The 18,212-nt window shown below is 38.4% G+C and overlaps 1 protein-coding gene across 1 annotated transcript in view; it reads left to right on the top strand.

Annotated features, from left to right (window-relative positions):
- The window catches only part of LOC137642580 (neural cell adhesion molecule 2-like), a 277,471-nt gene that overhangs the window by 123,263 nt on the left and 135,996 nt on the right, over window positions 1-18,212 (top strand). The window contains exon 2 of the mRNA XM_068375263.1: window positions 1-125. This exon is cut by the window's left edge and continues 5 nt beyond it. Coding sequence (XP_068231364.1) covers window positions 1-125 — 125 coding nt within the window. The remainder of the gene's footprint in view (window positions 126-18,212) is intronic.

The following is an 18,212-nucleotide window of genomic DNA, read 5'->3' as shown; positions in this document are numbered from 1 at the left end:
GTGCAAGAGATGACAGGCGTCTGGGGACAATCAGTGGGATTGCCTTGCGACGTCTCTCATCCTCCAGATGATGGTATTCATCTCCTGCTCTGGTTCAGAGACTCCCTTACCACTCCCATATACAGGTAAGTGCCAAGTACGTTGACAGACAAAAGCTTTGTTGTTTCTAAATCTATTGCTAGAGTAGAGGGTAAGCAAAACAGAAATGTTAACCTTTTTTTTTTATTTATTGAATGTTCAACACTTGAAAAAAACATCCTTGATTGGCTATAGTGCTGTTTGAGACTTGGAATCTAATAATTTATTTATTTCCACACTTATGCTAAGAATGTTTTGTTAATAGGAGATATCTTCGAATTTGCATTCTTTGTTGTTATTTATTCAAATCAAAATTGAAGCTGAATGTACAATTAGAGAAACTTTATGGAATACTGCATTACCTTTAACAAGTCAAATAATGAATTAGAATGTTATTATCTCCAAATTATATTATATACTACCACTAGAGGGTTATGGGGTCCTTTGACTGACCAGGCAGTACTACATTGGATCCTTTTCTCTGGTTACGGTTCATTTTCCCTTTGTCTATACATATACCGAATAGTTTGGCTTGTTCTTTATATATTCTCCTTTGTCCTCATACACCTGACAACACTGAGATTACCAAACAATCCTTCTTCGCTCAAGGGGTAACTACAGCACAGTAATTGTTCAGTGGCTATCTTCCTCTTGCTAAGGGTAGAAGAGACTCTAGCTATGGTAAACAGCTTTTCTATGAGAAGGACACTCCAAAATCAAATAATTTTTCTCTAGTCTAGGGTAGTATCATAGCCTCTGTACCATGGTCTTTTACTGTCATGGGTTAGAGTTCTCTTGCTTGAGGGTACACTCGGGCACACTATTTTACCTTATTTCTCTTCTTCTTGATTTGTTATTTTTTTTTATATAGTTTATATAGGAAATATCTATTTCAATGTTGTTACTATTCTTCGAATATTTAATTTTTCCTTGGTTCCTTTCCTCACTGGGTTATTTTCTCTGTTGTAGCCCCTGGCCTTATAACATCTTGCTTTTCAAATTAGGGTTGTAATCTAGCAAGTAATAATAATGATAATAATAATAACTAGTACGTGATAAAACTATGCAATTATTAATTACTGATATTTGATTTCGACAGCCAACATTCGCCCGGTGGCTCCAGTGCGCAAAAACGATGCTTCAGTGCACAGATGGTGCATTGTAGGAACAGGTTCTTAGTAACTACCAAATTGATATCAATATGTTATTCGAGTTCTATATTATTTTATGCATTTGCTTTTTTATTACTTCCTGATAATTATAGCAAAGTAACTTAGTTGTAATCTAAATCGAAAAGTAGCCTGATTTCCAATCTCCAAAAAAGAGAAGTGAATATAATCAGTCACTCATTGTGTCTTATGACGTCAGACATCGGTCCACACACACACACACGCGCGCGCGCGCGTGCCCTTAGCAATTATGCTAGATCATTTCACATTTTTCTGTTTTTAAACTTCAAGTATACAATGCCGTAATAATTATCATAAGAATCTGGCATCGTTATAATAAGGTATATATGCTTATTCTAACTCATAGCCCTTCTATTGGAATTGTTACTCTATAATTTTAAGGTTCTTAGACGAATGGTCATTTCTTATTACCATAGGCTTACAATGATTTGAAATTTATCTGTTGTAGGCTTATCATCATAAGCCTATCATATGAATCAGATATATGTGTAAGAATAGGCCTGTTCTATGCATCAAACCTTTATTACAGTCATGCTATCGTAACAACTGTAGATTACCATTCACTTTTCCTGTTACTCCTTTGTTTGTAAAAATATTTCAAGGAAATGTGTCATTTCGACATTTTTGAATGATACGAAAAGGAAATTTGCAGTCTGTAAGTTTAATAACGTAGATTACATCCAATACTTTGTTTTAAATTTTCATTTTTCAAACATTAATTTTCTTACAACTCCAGTTTTTATATCACAATAAGAAAAAAAACTTTAGATATGTGATGTACAGTACTTAATAAAATGAGCTAAATCTGGGGAGAAATACCTGCGGTGCAATGATTTATGTACCCTTCATATTTTTAATTGTGGATCATGGATCATTTTCAGAGATTTAGTTGCTTTATACAATTACAGTATATGAAGGCCCATCTACATTCATTACCAACATCGAGAAAAATAATTATAAACAATTTTCACAGCCTTTCTACTATCAGTCAACCGAACTCTAGTTTAGTCATGTAAATAATACTATAGTAAGCGACTAGTAAAAAAGGACGAATAAATATCTAGATAGATATGCAAACACACGTATACACAAATGCAACTCTTCCCAACCCCTACCCCTCTAATAAGGACAAAACGGTAGTTTGGGCAATTTGTGGGAAACTGTTGATTTCAAAATATATACAGGCTGTTTTGATGTGGATACTCTTTCTGGGCTCGAACCTGTGCCGCCCAGTGAATAAGCTCCATTTAGCACTTATTCTTAGGTAATTTACTGCTAAATATACCAGAGAAAAAATGTAAAGGAGTGCTAGGTTAACTAGCTCGCTCACCTATTGGTGTCGGTATAAAATTGGGCGTATAATCCAGAGGTCCTGCACTATTTAGATTCATCCACGACAGAAACCCCAATAGAGGAAAGCCGTTCAACCTCACTCGGTACTACTAACACTGCATCCGCTCAGAACCCAACTCCTTTTAGCACGTCTTATGTTGTAACCCGCATTTTTGTTGTGCTCTCGTTTTTCCACTTATTTTCATTGGATTATGGCTTCTTCGTCGGTTTCCCTGGAGACACCGTCTAAGTTAAGTACCAAGCTTGGTTTTGCTGTGTTTTGAGCAACCTAGATCGTTTAATATTTGAATTATAAGAGTTTATTCTCTTCGTTCATATCGATCTTGCTTGATCCCACTTACAGTTGGTACTCCTGTTTTGAGAGCTTTTAGTTTCACTCGCGGTGTTACTATATGTATTATTTTTATTATTAAATTTTATTTGTTATTGTGGATATTCATTATTTAGCGTTTAGAACCCTCGTGGTTCACTTTTTGGGCCGATATCATTTACGTATTGTTATGGCTGCCGACCTTCGTTGCTAGGCGGCAATGTTATTTTTTAAGCCATCAGGTGTGTCTTTTGTGATTTAATTATTATGTTGCATGCCTTGCCCAAAAAATTTTTATGTGTTTATTTTATATTATCAACGCTATTACTATTATAATGAATATTGTGCTATTACTCCGTTTGATCTGTCTGGTTGGGGATCGTCAGTTGGTAGCCCTGCTGCTCCGTATCACGTGATCCTCCCCCATGCTCCCCCTCTCGCTAGGTGGGCGGCTAGGCTTCTCTCCCCCCCTCCCCTAGGGGACCGTTGCCTTCCCTCCTTTTAGAGGGGGTAGTTCGGTGTTTATGGACTTTGTCCTCCGGGTGTCCCGGCGGGTTCGTCTCTGTCTAGTCTGGTTGGCCACCGGTCAACAGAGTTGGATCCCGGTGCACCCTATTTTATATTCACTTATCACACTGGTTTATGTTATATGAAACCCTCTGGGTTCGGTTGGCGGTTCTTATCTACAGTTCCGCCCCCCTATTAATTTATAACAGTTCCTATGATGATTATATGACAGATCACTATCCCGGAGTTCCTATACGAATTGGTTTTGGATACTTTTATTTCCCGGCCCGGGGCTTAGCCTCGCCCCGGGAAATCAGACACCATGTGTCTTAATTTCTTGTTGTTGCATCCTTTTTTATGCTCCCGGCTCGACCGGAATGGATGGCTATACTTTAGTCTTAAGTTAGACTTATGTTTAGGCCCGGGTCCTCCGGACCCGCCCCTACTTAAGAATATTACAGTTAAGCTCTAATCTTGTGTTAGGCTTATGTTAGGCCCGGGTCCTCCGGACCCGCCCCTACTTAAGAGAATTACAGTTTCTCATATACTATTCTTTTTATAGATGGTGCATTGTCAGACGACGGCCTGTGCAGCTGTTCTACATCAGCCCTGCGGCCATACCGTCTGTCGGTCTCACGCCCTCTGCGGAGTGCAGCTGGAGGATGTCGTGGTATGGCACCCGGATAACTGTGTGGTCTGTTTTGACCTCGTTACCACCCTTGGATCTGACTCGGTGAGTCCCGTTGGCTATGTTGCCTTCTTATTTATCTTACTTTTTTTGGCATACATACACTATTTAGTAAGATATCTATGGTCTTGAAGGACCACTGGGAGCCTTCCCTTTTTAATTCCCACTATTATTTCAGGCATCCCCGGAGCAAAAGTCTGCGGCTCGGGCCACGCTGAAAGTGTGGGTTGGTGGTTTTTCCCGGAACGTGAAGTCCAAGCGGCCGTACGTCCTCTCCGAGGACTACTGTTCCTTGATTTACCCCAACGCCAAGTCTTCAGCCGCTGTGGCTAGGCATGTTGCAGCTCCCATCATTGCCCACATTGATGCCACCATATCGGGGTTCATTGATCCAGAGCAGGATCCGTCGGACGCCCCCGGAGATCTAGAAGACAATGTTGCCTCCATGAACCTTGACGTGGAACCCATGTTATTGGATGATCCAGATACAGGTAGGGTGGTAAGTGAGGCAGGTGTTTCCGGCGCTGAGATTCCTATCCTCAGCCCCTCTCTTTCTTCTTCATCTGATCGCTCTTCCTTTCATGGTGTTTCTGGGGACCGTGATTCGTCCCAACGATCACACTCGGTTCCCCCCAAGAATAAGTCTAGAACCTTACCTAAAGCTCGTAAGCCTCATAAGGCTTCTCATGGTTCTAAACAAAATACAAACCTGTCATCTAAGGCTTCTGGCTCCTCCTCTAAGTCTCGCGACCCGGGAGTTCATTCCGCCACACCTGCTGCTAGCCCGGGCCTTTCCGAATCAGCCATGCTTCGCATCGTGTCGGAGATGCAGGCTAAGTTGGTATCAGAGATGCAGTCTAAGATGGACACGATGTTCTCTAACATCGGTCAGAGACTTGGGGCATTAGAGCAAGGTGCTCCGGAGCGAGTCCAAAGCTCTCTCATCCCGGATGCCTCTAAGCTCCCGCCGTTTGCCAAAAATAACCCTTGGCGTATGGCTCTTCATTCCCCGTTCTCAGACGGAATGTTAACTTTGGAGGGTCTTGGCACTCGTCCCCTAGAGGACTTTGAATTCTTTCCTCCTGGTCTGGCATTTCCATTTCATGGTTATGCCAGGCTAACCGAGGAAGCTTTGGTTCGGTTAGACAAGGTCCCCAAGGAGACAGTCATCTTCCCAAAAGAGCAAGCCCAATCTGTGTGGGCCAGATTCCTGAATGACATCGGCTGCACCAACACCATGTTGACGCCTTATAAGAGCTCCTTCACAATGTTCTTAATGGACAAAAACACCGTGACTCCATGTGTCAATAAGGTAGCAGAGCTTGCCTTCCAATATGCTCTGGAGGAGAAGCCCTTGCCTCCCATCCGAGAGGAGGATCCAATCTCCCTCCTTCTTCCTTCAGGCATTGAGTGTTGGGACAACGTCCATACCACTTTTACCTCTGGCAAGCTAGCAGCAGACTGTGCTTCAGTAATGTTTAGTGAGCGGCTTCCCCGTCTCCCGGAATCCCTCATTAAACAGGAGTATGATTCCCGCCTACGCGTTGGCCGTACTCTGAACTTGGCCACTTCCACGGAGTCGATAGCCTTGACTTACGATACTGAGAGTATTTTTAAGTCTCTCAACAAGGCTACGTTGCAGTCATTATACTATGACCTGTATGACTTCGCTACTGCTAAACGCAGGTGTCGCAAACATGTCCTGGCAGAGGCGACTATTAGGCATGAACCTAATAAGCTTATCCGGTCCTCCTGTTGGGGTTCAAACCTCTTCCCTGAGGATCTTGTAGAGGAAGTCTTGGCGGAGGCCACTAGAGTCAACCAGAGCCTTAAAGCCCGTTGGGGTTTGACTCCTAAACGTAAATATGACCCTGCAAATTACCAAGCCCGGGGTAGGAAGAAGCTCCGTCCATATACCTCCACCCAGTTCAGGCAACAGCAGAGTGGTTCGTCCATTTTCCGGCTGCCTCTTCCCCCATCTCCGGTTGCCCCTGCACAGCCTTCCACCTCTCAGGCTCCTTCGGACGACTATGTCACCGTTCTGCTCCCTAAGAGCCAGCTTTCCGGTGCCTCCGCCACTTCTCCTGCCTTTAACCAGTCGTATGAGGCTCATAGCTCTTCCCAGAGTTATGGTAGAGGTAGAGGCTACCACCGTGGTTCTAACCAGAACAAAGGCAGGGGAAGAGCCTTTCGCAGAGGAAAGAACTTCCGAGGCGGACGTGGAGGCAACTCCTCAAACCAATACTGAGGTGCAGCAGGTAGGGGGGAGGCTCCATGCCTTCCGCAACAAATGGAGGTTCAGTCCCTGGGCTTTCAGTATCATCTCCAAGGGACTGGGGTGGAGTTGGATTCAAGGACCTCCTCCTCCGAACAAATTTCGTCAACATTCCACTCCGGACCTGGTCGAATTTGTCCAGGATCTTTTACAAAAGAACGCCATACAAGAAACGAAACACCTGAAGTTTCAAGGTCGGCTGTTCAGTGTCCCGAAGAAGGATTCAGACAAGAGAAGAGTGATTCTAGACCTATCCCTTCTCAACTTGTCCATTCAATGCGACAAGTTTCGAATGCTTACCGTCTCGCAGGTGCGGACCTTACTTCCCCGTGGGGCCGTCACCACCTCTATCGATCTTACAGACGCCTATTATCACATCCCGATAGCGAGACACTTCCGTCCGTACCTAGGCTTTCGCTTAGGGGACAAAAGCTACTCCTTCAAGGTGATGCCTTTCGGGCTCAACATCGCCCCAAGGATCTTCACAAAGTTAGCAGAAGTCGCTATTCAGGAACTCAGAAATCAAGGGATTCAAGTAGTAGCCTATCTGGACGACTGGCTCATTTGGTCATACTCCTCCCAAAATTGCCTAAAAGCCACTCACAAAGTCATCCATTATCTTCAATCTCTAGGCTTCCAGATCAACTTCAAGAAGTCCCGTCTTCTTCCAAAATCGAAGTTCCAATGGCTCGGCCTGCAATGGGATCTTATATCTCATACTCTGTGTCTTCCCAAACCCAAGAGGTTAGAGATTGCAAGGAACACCAAACGCTTTCTCAAAGACAAAGTAAGTTCCAGACGACTCCAAAAGAGGATTCTGGGGTCCCTTCAGTTTGCCTCAGTGACAGATCTTCTTCTGAAGGCAAAATTGAAAGATATCAATCGTGTCTGGCGTTCGAGGGCGAACCGGAAGCTCCGGGACAGGAAAGTCCGCCTTCCTCCCATTCTACGGGAAAGACTGGTATCCTCTCCTGCGAGAGTTGAGACTATACCCTCACCCGATACCCAATCCGGTTCTGTCTCAGATAGTACAAACACGCGTTGTGTACGCTTTCTCAAACATTCAGAGCGCCCTAACTTTATGGACTTTATGAAGTTTGCGGCCATGCATGGTGCCAATATTGATCCTCAAAACACCTTGTTCCTAGAATCGGATAAACGGGATTCCACCATCCGCCAGTATGACTCTGCAGTTAAAAAGTTGGCAAAATTTTTTATAGACTCAGACATGAACTGTATGAACTTGAACCTTACAGTCACTTTCTTTAGATCTTTATTAGAATCAGGTCTGGCAGCCAATACTATCACCACTATTAAATCTGCTCTGAAAAAGATCTTCCTAGTGGGTTTTAACATAGACTTAACCGACTCTTTGTTAGCTTCAATTCCGAAAGCTTGTGCCAGACTGAAACCGGTTACTCGTCCTACCCCGGTGACCTGGTTCCTTAATGATGTACTCAAATTGGCTTCTGATACCATTAACAGTTCTTGTGATTACATTCCCCTTCTCAGGAAAACACTTTTCCTGGTGAGCTTGGCTTCCGGGGCAAGAATTTCTGAACTGGCAGCCTTGTCGAGAGACCCGGGTCATATTGAGTTCCTGCCTTCGGGAGAGGTCCTTCTTTCTCCTAACAAATTCTTTTTGGCTAAGAACGAAGACCCTCAGAACAGATGGTCCTCCTGGAAAATTGTTCCCCTCACGCAAGACCCGTCTCTGTGCCCTGTTACTACTCTTAGGTCTTATTTATCCCGGACCTCCTCTAACTCCTCGGGGCCTCTATTCGTTAGAGAACAAGGCGGTACCATTACTATTAAAGGGATCAGGCAACAAATTTTGTATTTTATTAAACAAGCTAACCCTGACTCTTTTCCTCTTGCACATGATATCAGAGCGGTTGCTACTTCGGTGAACTTTTTTCACCGCATGAATTTTACGGACCTTTCCAGGTATACAGGGTGGAAATCACCGTCAGTGTTCAAGAAACACTACCTTAAACATTTGGAAGCCCTAAAATTTTCTACAGTAGCCGCAGGGAGCGTAGTTACTCCCAGGTAACTCACAGGTTAATGCCTTGTCTCTTTATCTCTCCCTCCTACCTGCCTCATTTATACCCTATTGTATTTTTAAACTCCTGAGTATCTGTATATATTATCACTCACGGCATTATTATACCTACCTTATTGGATTTATGTTCATATTTAAGATACCCTTATAATTGTTTTTTGGTACTCATCTCTGATTAAAGCATCCTGTATTTCCCTTACGCTTATGTTTTTTCCTTTATTTTGCAAGTTTGGTGACATATTCTCTTGTATAGATTCACTGGGCGGCACAGGTTCGAGCCCAGAAAAGGGATTTTGACGTAGGAAAAATCTATTTCTGGGCGAGGGACCTGTGCCGCCCAGTGAACCCTCCCAGCTCCTCTCCCTTGAAGTCCCCAAACTTTGGGTGCTAAGGAGTTGGGTTCTGAGCGGATGCAGTGTTAGTAGTACCGAGTGAGGTTGAACGGCTCTCCTCTATTGGGGTTTCTGTCGTGGATGAATCTAAATAGTGCGGGACCTCTGGATTATACGCCCAATTTTATACCGACACCAATAGGTGAGCGAGCTAGTTAACCTAGCACTCCTTTACATTTTTTCTCTGGTATATTTAGCAGTAAATTACCTAAGAAAAAGTGCTAAATGGAGCTTATTCACTGGGCGGCACAGGTCCCTCGCCCAGAAATAGATTTTTCCTACGTCAAAATCCCTTTTTTGGAATATTATAATTTATTTATTCATTATTTACCATAGCATTTATTTATCACCCTATTTCCTTTCCTCACTTGGCTATTTTTCCTTGTTGGAGCCCTTGGACTTATAGCAGCTTGCTTTTTCGACTAGTGTTGTAGCTTAGCTAATAATAATGATAATAATGATAATAATAATAATAATAATAATAATGATAATAATAATAATAATAATAATGATAATAATGATATAGATTTTTTTAAAGATTTTCTGTGATCAATCTATTCCAAATAAATTCTTTAATATTTTCATTCTACTTTGTCTAGGGTATTGTTCTCCTGTCCCGCCTTGAGCTGCTGCCTCTCATCTTAATTTGTTAGAGAGAAACTTGTGTTCGATTAAATTCCATATTCAATTATCTGGATATTAATCTGTAACACCGTGCTGTTAGTTCTTTATGCATTTTGCATAAGATTTCTCAAAATTCTGACCATCCTTTGTATTTACATCCTCCCACACTGTATCATGCTGAATGTAGTAATAGGTATGAAGTTAATTTTAACAGTCCTGCCTTCTCCATCATAATGCTCAGCACTACACAGTATTATAGTAGTTTTACTCCAGCTGTGATAAGATTTTGGAATGATCTTCCCAAGCTTGCTATTGAATCGGTGGAACTTCAGAAGTTAAAACTTTCAAATGTTTTCTTTATGTTGAAAGGTTGACGCAAGTATTGTTTTATAGTTTATATATCATATATATGTTTTAACGTTGTTAGTGATCTTATGATATAATCATACTTTTTTTATTCATTATTCATATTTCCTTCTCTCACTGAGCTACTTTTATTTGTTGAAGCCCTTGTATTTGTATATTCTGATATTACAATTAGTGTTTTAGAATGACTATTAATGATGATTAGTATGGTAAATTTCAGGATTTTCCTACTCAAGCATCCTTATTAGCTCTTTGAACCAAAGATTGTGCCCTTACTATTCATAGCGGAAAATGCCTTCATTAGGGGTGAATGTCTTATTAAGCATCTTTGTTAACAGTTTTATTATTATTATTATTATTATTATTATTATTATTATTATTATTATTATTAGGTACGCTACAACCATACTTTGAAAAGCTGGATGCTATAACTCCAACAGGGGAAAAAACAGCCCAATGAGACAAGGAAATAGGGAAAAAAATAAACCATATGAAAGGTAATGAAAAAAATAAATATAAAATATTTCTATAACAGTAACAAAAAAAAAAAAAACAATAAAATATTTAAAGAACAGTCACAATATTAAAACAAATCTGTTATATGTAACTATAAAAAAAACCTTATGTCAGCCTGTTCAACATAAAGATATTTGCTGCAATTTTGAGCTTTGGAGGTCTACTGATTCAACTACCCAATTAGGAGGATCATTCTACAACTTAGTCATAGCTGTAGCTGGAATAAAACTTTTAGAATACTGTGTACTAATGAGCCTCATGATGGAGAAGGCCTGACTTTTAGAATTAACTGCTTTCCTAGTATTACGAACATAGTGGTACTGTCCGGGAGGATCTGAATGTAAAGGATGGTTAGAATTAGGAAAAATTCTTATGCAATAGGCATAACGAATTAATTTAATGACGATGCCAGAGATTGATATCTAGATCAGGAATAAGGAATAAGCAGCTGAATAGTAGATAGAAGAACATTACTCGAAACAAGTTTGATTGAACAAATTAAAACACTTCTTATGAACAGAATGATCACCGAAAATCTTGAAAGCCTTTCTCCATAAGGCATTTTTTTTTTATTCTATGAAAAGTAAGTTTGTTGTCAAGAATCTTAGATAAAATATCAAAAGAGTCATAAAAAGTTAAAGAAACATTATCAATGCTGAGATCCGGATGTGGAGTAGCAACTGTCCTCGACCTGGTTACAATCATTCTTTGAGATTTTTTGTTTTTAACTTCATCTCTCATAATTTGCTCAAATCATTAATTTTAGCTAGATATCAATTAGGGGATTAAGCAACACCATAGCCTATATACATTCAAGAGATAGAACTGATGCAAAGAAAAGTAGCATCATATGCATATGCAACGAGCTTGTTTGCTAGGCAAAACCACATGTCATGTGTATATAGTATGAAAAGTGTTGGCCAAGAATACTACCCTGAAGAATGTGCCAATCAACAACTTCTTGCAACCAATTACTTAGAAATTCAGTGATAATGCTAAGAAAAGACCCACCCACTCCCTACTGTTTGAGTTTGAAAACAAGGGCCTCGTGAATAACATGGTCAATGATAACAAAAAATCAAGGCCAGTCATACGACTTTTCTGACCGTAAACAAGAGATCTCTCTGCAGATGGTAAGAAGGGCATCACATGCTCCAAGACCTCTACAAAAGCAAAATTTCCAACTAGGGAACAGGTGATTGCCTTCAGCGAATGCATTTAGAGGTTTTGTCAAAATAAGTTAAAAAGATTTACATGATATGGGAGTTATAGAAATTGGGCGGTAATCAATTGGACTTGAACTATCACAAACACATTTATATAATGGAGTAACATTATCAATTCTCCAACAAGTGCTAAAAGCTCCTCTTCTTGCTAGCTTTTGCAAAATATCAGATAACTTTGGAGATAAGAAGTCTACAGTCTTTATGAAAAACAAAGAAAAATACCATTTGAGTCCACACCTCCATAAGCATCAAGGTCCATCGAGAGATCTTTAACCTCACGAGGTCGGAAAGCCTACCTAGTTAGTTTAGCCTCAGGAAAACAGAATTGAGGAAGATTAAGATTTTTTATTACTCTGCTTACTGTCGTACACATCAGCCAAAAGGGTTGCCGTTTTCTTTGAAGAGTGAGGGACAGAGCCATCTGTTTTAAGTAAAGGAGTTGTTGTTGCCTGTACACAAAGAGTTCAGATTTAAGGGTAGCCCACCCAACCCCCACTTATGTTCCTGAGTTGTACCATAAAGGGTCTCTTTTATGGTTGAAGTTTGTTCATTTGTATTGAAGCATAAACTCTCTAAGCAAAAGTTCAAGGCTGAGTATAGATATTCCGAGTCATACCTGATTTGTTACCCTTCCAAAAATGATAGGCCTCCTGTTTTTCCAATTAAGCGCGTCTATAATCAGCATTGAACTAGGGTTTATCCTTCTTTCGGTACCTTAGCATATGAGAAGGGATAGCCTATGAATTATGTTTACTAAATTCTCATTCAAAGGAACAATTAGATACACACTATTTTACAATTTTGACCAATGGAAGCCTAAAAGATTAATCAAAATGCCATTCAAGTCTATTTGACATTTTATGTAAATTTTACATGAGTATGATATATCAGGAGCAGGCTGCTCAGTCTTCCATACTAATGAAATCAAGGCATGATGAGATGTCCATACTAGCGAACTAACCATGCGCTATACTAGGTCTAAGCAATTATCAGAACTGTGAGTATCTTGCTCACATCCTGTTCCAGAGGCAAATTCCAAATCTCTTAAGCCATGGTAATCAGAAGGAGAAACAGAAATTAACCACTCGCTATGGTGAACATTGAAATCGCTAACAAAAACAAAAGAGGCCTTTCTCTAGTCTTATATCTTCACCATAATGGTAAGAAAACAGTTAAAGATAGAATCATTCAAGTCTGGATTCCAGTATATCAAATACAAATAGAAGTTGTTATGCCTGTCACAAACTTGTATTAGCTAAATCTCATGACATCCACATTCATAGCAGGACTTATGAGAAGCATGGTACTCACTCCTAATATACACTGTCAATCCACTGGCTCTAGGAATGGCATCCTATTTCAAAATTATTGGCTTCCTAAAACTTTTTATAAGTAGCTCAGATGAGTGCCTCATATTAAAAACCAAAGTTTCTAAGCCCAAAAGAAAATCATACTGTCTAGATGTAACTGTTAGGTCTTGTATGTTTGTATGCAGACCACGAATATTACAATACAGAAGACGATAATGACAAAGTCTAGGATGTAATGGTCCAGGATTTTGCTCAATGTCTCCAGAAAGGATAAGAATTAATGGAAATAAAAAAAAAGATGCATCCTACTTAAAAACTAAATTAATAATAATGGTAACAAAAAGAATATGTAGTAAAATACAAATAAAGTGATTGATAAAGCCCATTGACTATGAATAGTCAGAAAAACTGGTCAACATAATGGGGCCGATACAACATGCAAGGCTAAACACCCTCCAAGATATCCAGTTCAACTGAAGGGATGGCAGTAAGGATGGCTTTGGAAAGAAAAAGAAACAGATAAGGGAAAGCAAACCTCTTGATGAAACCCCAGGCATCCATGACACTTCTATTTTGTAATCGCAGTGTTGTCAAGTGTATGAGGACACAGGAGAATGTGTAAAGAATAAGCCATACTCTTCTGTGTATGTGTAGGAAAAGGAAAAATAAGAGAGATGTCCAATTCAGTAATGTCTGGCCAGTCAAAGGACCCGATAACCGGTGGCTGGAACCCTGTTCCAATCAACTACTTACATTTCAACAATTTTCCTGAAGAATAACTTTCAAACATGAATGCTCAGATTTCTCCATTTCTTGATTTCATTCAGATATGTTGATTAGGAGTTTTAACTTTCGAACTGGAAAGATTTTGAGCATAACTGGCAAGGTTGAAATATATTGATAAATGGACCTAATAAAGATAATAGACCCTAAATCATTTCTTTATTAAAAGGAGTACACAACAAACATAGAAAGCATGAAAGGGACAGTCTTAATATAATCAATAATCTGTCATTTAAAAAAGCTGTTACTGAAAAAAAAATAATATAAGTCATAATTTCATTGCATTTTTCATTATAATTAACAGCATCGATGGCTCATCAAATCTTCATTGCATTTTTCATTATAATTAACAACATCAATGGCTCATCAAATTACATAATCAGACAATTTATATTTCTTACTACTGCCAAGGAGGTTATGAGATCAAGATGGTTTATCTATTTATTTATTTACCTGTCTCTGTGACTGTGGATAGAATTATGTCAAAACTCCTCGACAGATTTTGACGATATTTTCACCATATATGGATCGTAGGCCATGGAAAAGCGCATTAAATTTTAGAGTTGATCCGGATTCTATATTCGGATGTCCATTTTTCGCCGTTTTGAAAATAACATCAAAACTATTTGATGGATTTTAACGAAATCTTCACTACAGATAGATCTTAATTTATGGACAACCCCATTAAATTTAGGAGGTGATCCGGATCCGAATTCTAGTTTATTTATTTATCTATTTGTCTGTGTGTCAATGGACAGGATTATGTCTAAATTACTTAACGTATTTTGACAAAATTTTTACCACAGATAGATCTTAGGCCATGGACGACCCTATCAGATTTTCAAGATATTCCGGAACCGGATCAGAGTTCTAGATCCGGATCAGTATTCTAGATCAGGATTTTCATTCTTCGCCCTGTAAAAACTACTTGACAGATTTTGATAAAATTTCAGCACAGATAGATCTTAGGTCATGGACGACCCCATTAAGTTTTGGAGGTGATCCAGGTCCGGATCCGAATTCAAGTTTATTTATTTATTTGTCTATGTGTCTGTGGACAGGATTACGTCAAAACTGCTTAACGGATCTTGACAATATTTTCACCGCAAGTAGATCTTAGGTCCGGATGATTCTGGTCCGGTACAGATTGTATATGCGCATTTGCATTTTTTCACCATTTTAAAGATGGAATCATTGCTACACGACGGATTTTGACAAAATTTTCACTATCAAATTTTGTAGATGATTCGGATCTGGATCCGGATTCTAGATCTGGATTTTCTTTATTCACCATTTTAAAGATATTAAAACAAATTGACGAATTTTGAATAAAGTTTCACCACAGATAGATCTTAGACCATGGACGACTATTAACCTTGGCGGAAGTAAGAAATCACTAATTGCTCTTGTTTTAGTTAAATTCTTTTAAGATTTTAAGAATATCAGATTATTAGATTTATTTCAAATTGAACAGAATATCATGATTATATTCACAAGTTTTCATTAAATCTAAAAACCTAAAGTCTTAATAGCCGCTATGTACGTAGTCCCGATGAAGTAATTTAGATAATTAAAATTACCTTACTTTTTTCTATCCATTTAATTCTTCAGGCAAGAAAGACCAAAGATTAAATGATTATAACTCCTCTACCAAAAGCACGCTATCAAAGCTCTAAAATATGAATTTAAGCATTACTCCTTAAGTGCTGGTCCGTGCTATATAATATTCCTCGTCTGCTGTTGGTAATTAAAGAGAGTGTGCAATTTGGAAATTAAATCTTCATCGCGAAGGAATTCTCGAAGAAACTCAGGTAAGCCTTATCATAAAAAGGAAAGTAATTTTGCTCTATATCTGCAATGTAGGTCAGAAATTTAAGTACGATTAAATGTGGACACCTCATTTTTTAATTTTTTTTTCCTTTTGTTTTTTTAGATTCCAAGATTGTTCTGGAGGTGGGAAATTAAGAACGATGTTAAATGATTTTATTCAGAATCCATAATATTTTGTATGTCTTCCTCTTTTTAATATCTGTTTCCTTCTTCGGTAGATTATACATTAAGTCAAATCAATATTAAAATTTATTCAAATGGTAAGCGTTTTTTTAAATGTATGGAATCGGATCGAATAGTAGAGCGGTTTTCGATTTCTTTTAATCGTGGGGTGAGATGTTTGGGTGCACTTAAATTACTAAATATTGTGAGTTTATCCGTGAATAAAAAATCTTGAGTATTTCGAAAAATAATTTGGTAACAGACATCCTAACAGATGAACAGAATACAACTACTATTTATACGAAACCATCCAATAACTTCACACAGGATCATTATTTATGATTCCTGACCTATCTGCAAATCCTCATCATAGAAATAATATACTGATTATTATATGCAAACTTCAAGCAAATATCGAAGTTACTTAGATAAATTTTCCGTATCTATTTAATCTTTCTTCAGAACAGCAAATTTTCGTCAGAATTTTTTTTTCTTTTTTTTTTATACAACTAGTAAGACACCGTTAATTTTTTTTTTTTTTTTTTTTTTTACAATCTGATACCAGCTTGGTCAAAATACCATATAAGTAAAACTCCCAGAAATTAAAAAAGAAAAAATGCGTCATATACTGAAATGAATATTTCCTGCATTAATAAAACAGTGGTTGTTATGCAATATACTTTGAGAGCCGATGATATATATACATATATATATATATATATATACTTACACAAAAACCCACACACACACACACACACACACATATATATATATATATATATATCTATATATACATATATATATATATATATATATGTATATATATATATATATATATGTATATACGTGTATATATATATATATATATATATACTTCCCGTGTCATAAGACGCACCTTTTTCACGAAATATTACTAGTCAGGGTCCAAAACTAAAAATTCCATTGGGGTGGTAGTTTTTCTGCCAAAATTATGAAATTTTCTATCTTGGGAGATTTTGACATGACAAATCCATTGCAACATGGTGCCAAAGCGAAAAATGAACAGAAATGGCTCAAAATGGCGTCCATTTAAAGATGGCCGCCATTTCGTACCATTTCTGCGAAGATAACAATATTTTGTCCATTTCATTGAACAAAATTATCTGTTTTTACTGTTTGGGACTAAACGAGTCTATTTCAAGTAATTTTATTGATTTTATGAATTTGTGTAGTCTTAAATTCAAGATGGCCACTAAAATGTATACGTTAACATTGCCCTTTATTTTTTGAATTTCTACATTTTTTGTTTAAATATTCACAAAATCAAACTGATTATTCATTTTACAGGACAACGTTTATGATGTTTTCATATAAATTATATTAGTATAGATAGTTTGGGGTAATAATATGTTCTCATTTCAGCAATAGGTTGTGAAATAACTGCATCGTAGAAGTATAATAACTAGGGATATGGCGTCATCGGCCAAGCGCCCAGCACGGTTTGATTATGAGCAGAAGTGCTTTGTTTGTCAAAATGATAAGAAGGACCCAAAGACAAAGTTTAGGAAAAATAAGCCTGTTTCTGATGTTACAAATATTCAAGACATAAAATCACAATGTGAACTCTGGAAAAACAAGGTAGAGAGGCCAGCCTGCATAACAGCGGCGTTGGCTATACTAGATGATATCTTTCAGGAAACTGATCATCCCAAGCTAGTATGGCACCGTGAATGTAGGCCTAATTTCATGAGCAAACTTAAACTCGACCGTTTTTCTGATAATGCAGACGCTACTGATATGGACATGGGTGGTTTGGATAATTCTGGAAGAGTATTCCTTAGAAGTCAGGCCAAAACTTACATAAAGGGCACTCACTGTGTGTTATGTTGTTCTGGGGTAGAAAGTGGTGAGCTGTCATGTGCCAGAACATTCAGTATGCACGAAAAGTTACAAAACATTGCTATGGGTGATTTTGAACTTATGGCAAGATTGGAATCTGCTCGGGATGCTATAGCTGGTGATGTCCTTTATCACTCACTATGTTTACGTAATTGAGCTCGTGTAACAGTATGCAGTGAGGAAAGTAGCATAAGCCAAGCTTCTCATAACGCTATATTCAATCAACTGAAACTGGAAATTCAATGGCGCACGTGTCGGGGTCAAGCAGTTTTAGTATCTGAATGCTGGAGTCGATTTCAAGACCTATGTAATGAACAGTCTTTGGTGGTACCTTATTATTATGAATCAAGACGTGCATTCTTTAAGTACAAACTTACAAAACTCTTGCCTGATATAACTATTATTCCTCGCCAAGGTACAGAACTTGAAGATGATCTCCCACATTGAAGAGTCATTATTAGAAAGTGAATCTAAAGGCCAGGAAGAGGTGAAAAGGTTTATGAAGGAAAGGCTTGTTTGCGCTATTGGACAGTCTAAACCAAGTGTACTATTCAGTGCTGCAATGAAGAAAATGAAAAGTCCCATTTTTTATAACTTATTTGAAGTGGACCAAACAGGCTCTCAGCAAAATAAAGTTGTAAATGCAAACAGAGGTGTGC

Source organism: Palaemon carinicauda, chromosome 6, assembly GCF_036898095.1.
Source record: "Palaemon carinicauda isolate YSFRI2023 chromosome 6, ASM3689809v2, whole genome shotgun sequence".
Lineage (NCBI taxonomy): Eukaryota > Metazoa > Arthropoda > Malacostraca > Decapoda > Palaemonidae > Palaemon > Palaemon carinicauda.
Note: the sequence above shows the minus strand (reverse complement) of the source record. Positions and strands in the feature narration are given on the sequence as shown.